The 13,706-nt window shown below is 39.2% G+C and overlaps 1 protein-coding gene across 1 annotated transcript in view; it reads left to right on the top strand.

Annotated features, from left to right (window-relative positions):
* Positions 1–13,706, top strand: part of LOC125960852 (putative ALMS1-like protein) — a 78,849-nt gene that overhangs the window by 64,086 nt on the left and 1,057 nt on the right. The window contains exons 3-7 of the mRNA XM_049696155.1: positions 2,943–3,146; positions 3,592–3,821; positions 4,877–5,060; positions 7,211–7,274; positions 13,270–13,369. Coding sequence (XP_049552112.1) covers positions 2,993–3,146; positions 3,592–3,821; positions 4,877–5,060; positions 7,211–7,274; positions 13,270–13,369 — 732 coding nt within the window. The 5' untranslated portion in view covers positions 2,943–2,992. The remainder of the gene's footprint in view (positions 1–2,942; positions 3,147–3,591; positions 3,822–4,876; positions 5,061–7,210; positions 7,275–13,269; positions 13,370–13,706) is intronic.

Below are 13,706 nucleotides of genomic sequence, written 5' to 3'. Positions count from 1 at the left end.
GGGTTTATTCCAGGAATGCAAGCATTCTTCAATATATGCAAATCAAACAACGTGATACACCATATTAACAAATTGAAGGAGAAAAACCATATGATCATCTCAAGAGATGCAGAGAAAGCTTTTGAAAAAATTCAACACCCATTTATGATAAAAACCCTGCAGAAAGTAGTCATAGAGGGAACTTTCCTCAACATAATAAAGGCCATATGTAACCAAACCCACAGCCAACATCATCCTCAATGGTGAAAAACTGAAAGCATTTTCATTAAGATCAGAAACAAGACAAGGTTTCCCACTCTCACCACTCTTTTTCAACATAGTTTTGGAAGTTTTAGCCAGAGCAATCAGAGAAGAAAAGGAAATTAAAGGAATCCAACTCAGAAAAGAAGAAGTAAAGCTGTCACTGTTTGCAGATGATATGATACTGTACATAGAGAATCCTAAAGATGCTACCAGAAAAATACTAGAGTTAATCAAAGAATTTGGTAAAGTAGCAGGGTACAAAATCAATTCACAGAAATCTCTGGCATTCCTATATACTAATGATGAAAAATCTGAAAGTGAAATCAAGAAAACACTCCCATTTACCATTGCAACAAAAAGAATAAAATATCTAGGAATTAACTTACCTAAGGAGACAAAAGACCTGTATGCAGAAAATTATAAGACGCTGATGAAAGAAATTAAAGATGATACAAATAGTTGGAGAGATATACCATGTTCTTGGGTTGGAAGAATCAACATTGTGAAAATGACTCTACTACCCAAAGCAATCTACAGATTCAGTACAATCCCTATCAAACTACCACTGGCATTTTTCACAGAACTAGAACAAAAAATTTCACAATTTGTATGGAAACACAAAAGACTCCGAATGGTCAAAGCAATCTTGAGAACAAAAAACGGAGCTGGAGGAATCAGGCTCCCTGACTTCAGACTATACTACAAAGCTACAGTAATCAAGACAGTATGGTACTGGCACAAAAAGAGAAAGATAGATCAATGGAACAGGATAGAAAGCCCAGAGATAAACCCACGCACATATGGTTATCTTATCTTTGATAAAGGAGGCAGGAATGTACAGTGGAGAAAGGACAGCTACTTCAATAAGTGGTGCTGGGAAAACTGGACAGGTACATGTCAAAGTAAGAGATTAGATCACTCCCTAACACCATACACAAAAATAAGCTCAAAATGGATTAAAGACCTAAATGTAAGGCCACAAACTATCAAACTCTTAGAGAAAAACATAGGCAGAACACTCTATGACATAAATCACAGCAAGATCTTTTTTGACCCACTTCCTAGAGAATTGGAAATAAAAGCAAAAATAAACAAATGGGACCTAATGAAACTTCAAAGCTTTTGCACAGCAAAGGAAACCATAAACAAGACCAAAAGACAACCCTCAGAATGGGAGAAAATATTTGCAAATGAAGCAACTGACAAAGGATTAATCTCCAAAATTTATAAGCAGCCCATGCAGCTCAATAACAGAAAAACAAACAACCCAATCCAAAAATGGGCAGAAGACCTAAATAGACATTTCTCCAAAGAGATACACAGACTGCCAACAAACACATGATAGAAAGCTCAAGATCATTAATCATTAGAGAAATGCAAATCAAAACTACAATGAGATATCATCTCACACCAGTCAGAATGACCATCATCAAAAAATCTAGAAACAATAAATGCTGGAGAGGGTGTGGAGAAAAGGGAACACTCTTGCACTGCTGGTGGGAATGTGAATCTGTACAGCCACTACGGAGAACAGTATGGAGGTTCCTTAAAAATCTACAAATAGAACTACCATATGACCCAGCAATACCACTACTGGGCATATACCCTGAGAAAACCATAATTCAAAAAGAGTCATGTACCAAAATGTTCATTGCAGCTCTATTTACAGTAGTCCGGAGATGGAAACAACCTAAGTGTCCATCATCGGATGAATGCATAAAGAATATGTGGCACATATATACAATGGAATATTACTCAGCCATAAAAAGAAGCGAAATTGAGCTATTTGTAATGAGGTGGATAGACCTAGAGTCTGTCATACGGAGTGAAGTAAGTCAGAAAGAGAAAGACAAATACCGTATGCTAACACATATATATGGAATTTAAGAAAAAAAACGTCATGAAGAACCTAGGGGTAAGACAAGAATAAAGACACAGACCTACTAGAGAATGGACTTGAGGATATGGGGAGGGGGAGGGGTAAGCTGTGACTAAGCGAGAGAGAGGCATGGACATATATACACTACCAAACGTAAGGTATATAGCTAGTGGGAAGCAGCCGCATAGCACAGGGAGATCAGCTCGGTGCTTTGTGACCGCCTGGTGGGGTGGGATAGGGAGGGTGGGAGGGAGGGAGATGCAAGAGGGAAGAGATATGGGAACATATGTATATGTATAACTGATTCACTTTGTTATAAAGCAGAAACTAACACACCATTGTAAAGCAATAAAGATGTAAAAATAAATCATAATATGATTCCAAAACAGTTTATATCACCTTTCATCTCTGCTTGCGTTGTCTTTTGCATTCATTCAGAGCACTATCTTCAACAAATATTTTTACATAACGATACTTGTTAAAAATGTGTCTCAATGATTGTTTTGAATATTTTACCAGATTTATTCATTTATTTATTTATTTTGCCACACTGCACGGCACGTGGGATCTTCGTTCCCCGACCAGGGATCGAACCTGTGCCCCCTGCAGTGGAAGTGTGGAATCCTAACCACAGGACCACCAGGAATTCCCTATTTTACCAGATATAGATATGAAAATTATAGATCTTCTCAATTCGTTTTCTTTGCAGAATAGAAAATAAATGATTAATTTTTTTTAAGTTTTCATTTACTGACTTGAATATACCTGTCAGTCGAGTCTCAAGGCTCTTCCCAGAGATAGTTGTGATCGTTTCCCTTAGGTATCTTGGAGATTGTGAATGGTGTCAGAAAACACACTCGAGATGTTGGAATGACTTTCCCAACTCCAAGTTCTAGCGAGGCTACAGTAGAAGAGGACAGTGATGTGACTTCTTGGTCAGAAGAAAAGATAGAAGAGAAAAGGCTCCTTACCAGTTATCCTGGGGAGAGAAAGTTAAGGAAGAATAAGCAGAGCTGCTGGGAAGGTCAGTTTCTAATTCTGCTTTCTTAGTAGAAAAACTAGTGAATTTCAAGTCTTTTGCAAAGCTAAGATTCTTTGTTTCTAAATGATTTAATGTTGACCCTATCTTTCCCCAGCACCACCTTGGCAAATTTTGAAAGTACAGTCATCCCTCCGTATCTGCAGGGGATTGGTTCCGGGACCACTCATGGATACCAGAATCCATGGATGCTCAAGTCCTTTATGTAAGATGGCATAGTACTGCCTCCTGAACCCAAGGATTCTGTGTACATGGATACAGAGGGCTGACTGCATCCAACACTACAATTCCTGAGTCACACCTGCAGTTAAGCAGACTCCAGGGCCTCCTGGTGGCCGCTGACAGCTGAGTCCCTGAGAGCCTATATTATGCACGTCTCTGATGAAAAAAGTGAAAAATCTTCTTTTTTTCTTAAAAATAATTCCTATAGGAGTTTCATGGTTTGTTCCTGTGGAAAATGTGAAGTCTGGTCCTAAGAAGGAAAACCTGCCCAAGTTTCATGGCCCTTGTGTCTCCTGGTTTGTACCAGTAACCAACACCACACCTTGGAGGGAGCCACTACAGGAAAAGAACTGGCAAGGACAGCACATGGACAGCCACAGTTCACTAGCAGGCCCAGGCAGAGATCCACTGAAGCCATTTGTGAGAGCAACCCTACAGGTACAATGACATTGAGTTAATTTTAGCCATATGTTTAAGAAGGAAGAAGGGGCAAGATACAAAAGAGTTAAACCTGTGACTTGGCTTTCTGAAGTATAGTCAACTGATCCTCGTTTCTAGCACCTCCACAGTTCATCTGTTCTCACACTCATTAATCAAAGGCTGCCTTACTGTTAGCCGTTATAAATTGTGCATCACCCTCAGTATCTGGGGCAAGGCACTAGAAGGGAGGATGTTGTGTAGCTGCTCATTCGGTTTGTATATACACAGCAACACGTGGAGTGCAGTAGAGGCCTGATGTTTGCGTCAGCCTTATATTTGTTCCTGCATTTACATAACTCCTATTTCTGCTTAACACAGGGTTTTAAAGGCACCAGCTCTCTTCTTTATAAATACCTGGGGAGCTAAAGGAAATGTTTTTGTTTTGTTTTTAAATTTCATTTATTTATTTATTTTATTTTTGGCCGCATTGGTTCTTCACTGCTGTGTGCAGCCTTCCTCTAGTTACGGCGAGTGGGGGCTACTCTTCCTTGCTGTACACAGGCTTCTCATTACGGTGGCTTCTCTTGTTGCAGAGCACAGGCTCTAGGCGCGCGGGCTTCAGTAGTTGTGGCACAAGGGCTTAGTTGCTCCACAGCCTGTAGGATCTTCCCGGACCAGGGATCGAACCTGTGTCCCCTGCATTGGCAGGGGGATTCTTAACCACTGCATCACCAGGGAAGTCCAGAAAATGTTTTTTTTTAATGACGTATTTCTTTGAAGGGAAATTAAAAATAGCACAACGGGCCAAGCTTTATCCCATCAACACTGGGGAGAGTTGTCATTGCCACAGCCTTAGTTCTTGGCTTTTTCCAAAGGCATTTCTCTGATCCCTCTGATTTTCCTACTGGAGCTTTCCCGCACAGGGAGTTGTTAGATAATTCTTCAACTCTAGATATTTTCTATAAGTTACAAACAGGCTTTCCAAACCTGTTAGGCAGGTACTGTTTTTTCTAGGCCCTTGGAGAAAAGCCTATATCATTAATGTGAGGTTGGGGGCTTTTTCTCCTCCTCAGGAATCACTGCAACTTCACAGACCTGACTTCATCTCCCGCTCTAGGGAACGGATAAAGCGCCTGAAGTTAATAGTCCAGGAGAGGAAGCTGCAGAACATGTTACAGAGTGAACGGGAGGCACTGTTCAACACTGTGCAAGAATGGCAGGGCCACCGGGACGCCATGCACCTGCTCCCTAAGAGAGGTATACTCTTCCTGTTCACTTTCCTATGACTTGGTAGAGAGGGCAAGGTCTGCTTCATGCAAGGCAGCACTGCTCAGTGCCAGGTTAGTTACAGGTCAGAAAGTGACCTTTTGCTTGTTGAGACTCAAATCTCCTTAGGTAGCAGAACCTACCCAATTTAGCTCTCAGCATTTTCACAATCCAAATAAGCCCAGTTACTCTTGCCCTGTCATTACACTTTAAAAGTGAGAGTGTGCAGTGAGAATGGTGTTTGGGTTTGTTTTTGTTTGGGGGGTGCCACGTGGCTTGTGGAATCTTAGTTCCCTGACCAGGGATTGAACCCGGGCCCTCAGCAGTGAAAGCACAGAGTCCTAACCACTGTACCGCCAGGGAATTGCCAAGAATGGTGTTTTTAAAAACCAGCTCTGTCACCATGAGCAAGTTAGTTCCAAACGTATAATGTTTTGAGGGGCTTGGGGCTGATTCCAGGCTTGCCTTCCTCATAGGGTAGCAATAATAATAATAATAAATACTTATATAGCCCTTATGTTTTGTCCAGACATTGTTCTTGTTTAATGCTTCCAGAACCTCTCTGAGGTGATACTATGAATATCCCTATTTCACAGATGAGAAAACTGGGCCAAAGAGAGATTAAGTACCTTGCCCAAGATTTACACACCTGTTAAACTGGGATTTGAACCTGGTGGGCTGGTGCTAGAGTCTATTCTCTTAACAATTATGCTAGATGTAAGATCTCAATAAAATAATATGTGAAATCCATGAAAACTATAAAGTACTACCTAATGCTTTCATCACAGCCTTACCTGTAAACTGGTCAGTGTTTCAATGCACACTGTCTAGTCTGTGCCACAGTGTTGTGTCTTCAGAAGCCTCAGGCTGCTATCATAGTCATCATAGTCTAACCCTGGCCTTGGCCTTGGCCATTACTCACCACCCAGCACTGCCAGCTCAGGGTAGGGGTGCAAAGTCCCAGCAGCTCCCTCTCACAGTTCTTGAGCAACACAGCCTTCCTTATTAAGGCACAATCCCCTGTTACTGATCCCCTAAGTGTCGGGGACCCCTCAATGGGTCCTCTGCCTAGAGTCACAAATGTCAATTGAATGAGACCAGGTTCGACATAGCAGAGCATAGACTTTATTCATTGATCAAGGAATGGAGAAAGGAGAGCTCATGTTCTAAAGATACTTTCTCCCTGAAGGGAGCAGAGTAAGGGATTTTAAGGGTTAGGAGGCAGATAGGTCATTAGGGCTTGAGGAAAGGGGTGGAGATTTTCAGGGGCAGCCGGGGCCAGCCAGGGCATGCACAGTCTTCCATGGTCCTTTGCACATGGCACAGATTGTGCCTAGCAGAGTACAAATGCCCCCTTTGAGCAGAGATCATAGCATGGTAACGAAGCAAAGGTAACTTTTGGACACTTCCAGGTTTCATCCGCGCACGCTTGTTCTTACAGTCCAGTCAGAACCGGTTTGGGGGAGTTCACCACTATATATCTCTCAAAGCATGTATCTTTCAAAGTACAGCTGCAAAACACCTCTGCCAAATGCCAGGTACTTTTGAAACGAACACAAAGATAAATCAGGGCAAGTGTCCTTCAGCTCTCAGGGGCTGGTATGGAAACAGAGAGATAAATCAAGTCACAGGTCCTTCCGTTTTTAGGGGCTGGTATGGGTGACACCACCACTGCTACTCAGCCATAAAAAAGAATGAAATTTTGCCACTTGCAACAGCATGGATTAACCTGGAGGGTATTATGCTTAGTGAAATAAGTCAGAGAGAGAAAGACAAATACTGTATTACATCACTTATATGTGGAATCTAAAAAATACAACAAACCAGTAAATATAACAAAAAGAAATAGACTCACAGATATTGAGAACAAACTACTGGTTACCAGTGGGGAAAGGGAAGCGGGGAGGGCCAAGATAGGGGTAGGGGATTCAGAGATAAAATAAATAAGCTACAAGGACATATTGTACAGCATAGGGAGTATAGCTAATATTTTACAATAACTATAAATGGAGTATAACCTTTAAAATTGTGAATCACTATGTTGTACACCTGAAACTTATGTAATATTGTAAATCAACTATACCTCAATTAAAAAAAAAGACACAGTCCATTAAAAAAAACCCTCTTCTTCTTTTGCTTAGACTTCCTGGCTGCCCAAAAGAAAAGGCCTGTTGGAAAGAAGGAAATGATTCAGCGGTCTAAATGGTATGGCCAAAAGAATAAGTAACTATAAAAGTATAAATCAGGCCACCAAATGGTCAGGAGCTATAGCTTGGCCCCAGAATAAAGGCATTATGCTCTAGGTAAAACATTATGAGAGATAAAAAAAAACAACAAACAATACATTATGAGAAAATTAGTTATAAAAATAGTTTCTCACTTATGGCACTAAAAAAGAAATTAAAAATAGGAGATCATGGTATGGATGCCTCATATATAAAAAAGACAAAGAATCGCCACTAATTTGTTTGCCTTAATCAGGCTTGTGTTTGTTAGAAACAAATATAAATAAAAAATATTTTTAAATAAAAGTAAATATCTGGGGCCTTACATCTAGGCAATCCTTTTACTAGGAATTGTATCCAGTACAATGAGAGATAGGGGAATAGTTTCCAAGACACAGTAAATTAGGCTTAAAAAAAATCAAGTTTCAGAAGCATGTGTACACTGCCACCATTTGTATAGTCTTTAATAAAAAAGTTTTTGTGCTTACATAGATGCATATACTTGTATATGCATAGACTATCTCTGGAAGGATACCCAAAAAATTGGTAATAGTTGTTGCCTTTGGGACAAGGAACTGAGTGACTGGGGTACAGAGGTTGGAGAAAGACTAATTTTTTACTTTTTTAAATTTTGTGCCTTTGCATCTATTAGCAATTAATTAATTAGAGATATGCATATATTGCTCATGAGACTGCCATAGAATAACTAAGTTAATGGTTGGTTACCTCTTAGGGGGTCATTGGAGACTTCCTTTAATAAGAACAGTTTTATAGTTGGCATAGTGCTTGAAAACAATTTATCTTAGGTAATTAAAGCATTCCTCTTGAAGTCTTTTTACTCTCCATTTAGTAAACCATTTCCTTATAGGTATTTCAAAGGGATGCTTTAATCAAGTGGTTCTCAAAGTGTGGTCCATGGGCCTCTGGAAGTTGCTGAGGCCCTTTCAGGGAATTTGCCAGGTCAAAACAAATTTCAAAATACTACTAGGATATTATGTGTCTTTTTAACTGTATTGACATTTGTACAGATGATGCAAAAGTAATGAAGGGAGGACTAAAACTGCTGATGCCTTAGCACTATTTGGGACAGTGGACCAAACTGCTAGTCTAGTTGGCATTTTATTCTTCACAGCCACATGGCAGCAGTGTAATGGAAGTACACATAAAGCACTTCTGCTGCATACCAAGATACGATGATTGGTTCAAGGAAAAGCCTTGGTTTGTGTACTGAGCTGAACTAGCTGCCTTTTTCATGGAACATAGGTTTTACTTGAAAGAATGACTGATAAACTAATTATTCCAAATTTGGTATATGACAGATATTTTCTTGAAAATGAGGAAGTGAATCTGTCACTTCTCCAGGAAAACAGCTGACAGTATTTATTGCCAAAGAGAAAATCTGAGCTTTCAAGCAAAGAATAGAATTCTAGAAAACTTGTGTCTACTAATATGAGATTGACTATCTCCCAGTACTTAGACTTTTCTGATGAGATCAGCAGTGACATAAATAATTGTAATATTTTTCATATTATATAAGTAAATATGTCAACATTTAAACTACCACTTGTCAAGATTTGGTATAGTATCAAGAAAATCAGGGAATTCCCTGGTGGTCCAGTGGTTAAGATGACGCTTTCACTGCTGAGGGCGCAGTTTCAGTCCCTGGTCGGGAAACTAAGATCCTGCATCCCGAAAGCTGAGCGGCCAAAAAAAAAGAAAATCAGCAATTATCTGAAAAGAATATTAAAATACTCTTTTCTTTTCCAATTACATATGTGTGTAAACTGGATTTTTTTAATGTACACTTTAACCAGAACAACATATAACAGCAAACTTAATACAGAAGCAAATATAAGAATTCAGCTGTCTTTTGTTAAACCAGACATTAAAGAGATTTACAAAATATGTATAACATGCCACTCTTCTTATTTTTGTTTTGAAAAGTATATTTATTTTATATGTTAGCATGTAACAGGCTTATTTTTTAATAAATTAAGAAAAAAGTTTTTTTATTGAAGTATAGTTGACTTACAATATTAGTTTCAGGCATAAAACATAGTGATTCAATATTTTTATAGGTTATACTCCATTTAAAATTATTACAAATAGTGGCTATGTTTCCGCATGCTATACAATATATCTTTGTTGCTTATTTATTTTATACATAGTTTGTATCTCCTACTCCTATACCCCTATTTTGCCCCTCCCTCCTTCCTTCTCCCCACTAGTAACCAGGGGTTTGTTCTCTGTATCTGTGAGTCTGTTTCTGTTTTGTTATATACATTCATTTGTTTTATTTTCTGGACTCCACACGTCAGTGATGTAATACAGTATTTGTCTCTGTCTGACTTGTTTCACTAAGCATAATACCTTCTAGGTCCATCCATGTTGTTGCAAATGGCAGAATTTCATTCTTTTTATGGCTGAGTAGTATTCCATTGTATATACATACCACACCTTTATCCATTCATCTGTTGATGGACACTTAGGTTGTGAAATAAGTATTTTTTAAATTCTTTTTAAATGTTTTAATTTCTAATACAGTAAGTATCAATAGATAAAGTCCACATTCACCAAAATTGCCCTCAATTTTTAGGAGTATAAAGGTGTCAAAAGTCCAAAAACTTTGAGAATTATTGCTTCATTCTGAATGTCACAAAATTTAATTAATGGACATTACATAGTGTTCATTGTGTGGCAGCTAATAACACTCTCACCTCAGCAAGAGGAGTCCTTGCTATATGGGACTATGAAGCTTGCCTGCAAGAAGGTAGGGCATCTTCTGAAAGGTATCTGTGCTTTAAAATATAAGTATAGTTGTAGGGGTGGATTAAGTACCCATCTTCTAGGAAGAGACATGTTTTAAATTGATACATTTTCATTAGAGTACTTCTGTTCCATTTTATTTCTGATATGGCCCCCTTTCAAAGACTCCATCTACTTCCATGTGAGAATCATAGAGTTGAATGGGATCTTAAAGATCATCTAGTCTACCTTTAACTTTTAGGAAACTGTAACCCAGAGAGAGGTTGCCAGGAAGTCAGGGCCAGAGCTGGGGTTAGAGTCCGGCAGCAGGCTCCCCACCCAGTACTCCTTCAACTGTATCATGTGGCGGACTTGGAGCTCTGGAGCTCTGTGTTACTCATCATCTTTTCCCAACACCTACCTCTACCAAAGATGTTTAAATGTTTCTGATAAGAGAAAAGATTTGGAGAAGAGAGAACCTGACTCTCTTAACTTGAAGCATTTCTTCCAGTGTGTCCTTTAAGAGAAGTGTTTTCACTAACTTATTAATGCGTATATTTGGGTATGCTCCAGGCACTGGACTAGGTACTACAAATGAAAGATAGTTGACTCCAGACCATGAGCAGACAGACAGTTCCAATAGTATGTAGTAATTGCTTTCAAGGATCCATTTATAAAATGCAATTTCTGGCTACTCTGATTAGCCCGACTCCCAGCTTTCCAGCCCTAGAATACAACCTTTACTGGCCCAAGCGGATTTTCTCTTCACATCACATGTTCTCCTTGGGATAACTTGTCTTTTTCCAATGGACTTTGTTATCCCTTCTCTCACCGTGACTTTTTTTCCAGCTTTACTGTGATATAATTGATATTTAACATTGTATAAACTTAAGCTATGTAATGTGATGATTTGACATACATGTGTATTGCAAAATGTTTACCACAATAAAGTTAGTTAACACATCCTTCACCTCACATAATTACCATTTTATTTTTCTTGTTGTTGTTATAGTGAGAACATTAAAGCTCTACTGTCATAGCAACTTTCAAGTATACAGTGCAGTGTTGTTAACTACAGTCACTGTGCTGCATATTTGCTCCCCAGAACTTATTCATCATAAAACTGGAAGTTTGTACTCTTTGACCAGTATCTCTCCATTCCCCCATCCCTCAGGTCCTGGCAACCACCATTCTGTTCTCTGTTTCTGTGAGTTTGATGTTTTTAGATTCCACATATAAGTGAGATCATACAGTTTTGTCTTTCTCTGTCTGACTTATTTCATTTAGCACATTGCCTTCACGGTCCATATATGTTGTTGCAAATGGTAGGATCTTTTTCTTTTCTTATGGCTATTCCATTATATGTATATATATCACATTTTCCATTATATATATTCCATTATATGTATGTTCCATTATATGTAGATATATATATATCACATTTTCTTTATCCATTCATCCGTCGATGGACACGTACGTTTCCATGCCTTCACTATCGTAAATAGTGCTGCAATGAACATGGGGGTGCAGATATCTTTTTGAGATCATGATTTCATCTCCTTCAGCTATGTACCCACAAGTGGGATTGCTGGATCATACGGCAGTTCTATTTTTAATGTTTTGAAGAACCTCCACACTGTTTTCCATAGTGGCTGCACCAGTTTACATTCCCACCAACGGAGCACATTCTCACCTCCTCACCAGCATTTGTTATCTCTTATTTTTTTGATAATAGCCATTCTAACAGATGTGATGTGCTATCTCATTGTGGTTTTCATCAACAGTGACTTTTTAAAATATATGTTTGTTCTTCTTTGATCTCTTTCCTGACCTCCACTTTTGTGTTTTCATTTAGTGATTATCCTCACTGTGTCCAAAGTGGAACTACCCATTTTCCTCTCCCACACTTACTTGGGCCACCCACTCACCCACTGGAAAAGCTGGGGAGCTATTGCCTCCAGCTCCATGACCCCGCACTGTACGTGCAGTCGGCTAGTGCGTCCTGGAGACTCGCCTTCATGATCGCTCTGGAACCCATTCTCCTCACTGCCTTGATGCGGGCTTAGCCTCCTCTCTTGGAGGACTGCTCTTCTCCCCCTTCTGCTCTTTATCTTCTCTAATCTCTTTTCCACAGAGCCGCTACATCATTATCAATGATTTCTTTTTCAGATTATAGAAAACTTTGGAAAATATAGAAAAAATCAGAAAGAAGAAAATAAATGTCATTCATAATTCTTCCATCTAAACATAACTAACACTAGTCCTGTTTCTATGGGGATTTTGCAGAGACCTGTGTTAACACACTTCTTTCTCCCCAGATTGTTTATCATACTATATATACAGGTTTGTAGCCTGCTTTATTTTGCTTAACATTGTATTGTGAACATTTTCCCATAGCATAAAAACTATTTGAAACATTTTATGCTTTGTAATAATTTTATTATAGCCCATAATTTGTTTAACTGTTCTTTTGTTGGAGATTTACATTATTTCCAGTTAGAGTGTATTTATCAAATGAATATTTGATCATGTTCCTCCCTACTTAAAATCAGTGGCATTCAGTCCCTGATAGGACAAAGCCCAAGGTTTTCACATGGCTATGAGACTTTCACCCCATCTGCTTCCCTCCTGTTCCCCTACACTATCTCCGTGAAGCCTTGACTCCATTCTTACCAACACTCCCTTCTCCCCACCTCCCCTTTCTGTTCCTAACTATTCTTCAAGACCTACCTCAAGCTTAGTCTCTTCTCTGGTCTTCCTTGACCTCCTTCAATCAGAATAAGTTCTGTTTCTTTTCCTATAACTCTATGTAGCATTTTGTAGATATGATGATTATTGTATTTTCTTTTCCATTATTTTTCATGCTTAAAAATATGGTAGTAATACGAAGTCATTATCTTATATTGAAACCATACATTTTTCCATATAGAGTGAAAAGAAGTTCATCTCCACCCCTCATTCCACTTCTTTCCCATAAGTAACCACTATTAGCAGGATTTTATTATGTTTTTTTCTGTATCCCTTTTCAGATCATGAGCACTCCAGGCCAGGGTTCTTTGTGTCCAAGTGTCTAACAAGAAGCTGGGCACACAACAGGCCCACAGCCTGTCTGAGGGACTGAGTGCCTGGAGAGCAGTAGAGCTTAGGGAGATGTGGGGAGGAGTGATAGTGTGCCTCTGTGGTCAGGTGGCCTCACTGCTTTCTATCTTTCCATCGGTGCCATTTCTAAGGATTTATGAACAGCTTCCAGAAGTACAGAACAAGAAAGAAGAGGAAAAGTGGAGATTGGAATATAAGCCATACTGGCTGCAAGCCCAGCTATATAAAAAGGTCAGTCAGTCCTAGAGCAGGATTGATGAGATTTATCAGGGGAAAGAGAAATTGAGAAAGACACATCTGACCTGTTTGAATTAACCACATTTGGAGAGTGAACTTAAGCTGATAACGCATTGTACCACTACTAAAATTTAGAAGATAAAAGCACCTGTAACTAGAGTTCAAATCCAAAAATCTAGAAAGGCAAATCTGAAAAAGGCATCTTCCAGGGACTTCCGTGGTAGTCCAGTGGTTAAGACTCAATGCTTCCACTGCAGGGGGCACAGGTTTGATCCCTGGCCAGAGAACTAAGATCCCACATGCCGCATGGCACGGCCCCCCCAAAAAATTG

Source organism: Orcinus orca, chromosome 13 (genome assembly GCF_937001465.1).
Source record: "Orcinus orca chromosome 13, mOrcOrc1.1, whole genome shotgun sequence".
Lineage (NCBI taxonomy): Eukaryota > Metazoa > Chordata > Mammalia > Artiodactyla > Delphinidae > Orcinus > Orcinus orca.
This window is presented reverse-complemented; position numbering and strand designations above follow the sequence as displayed.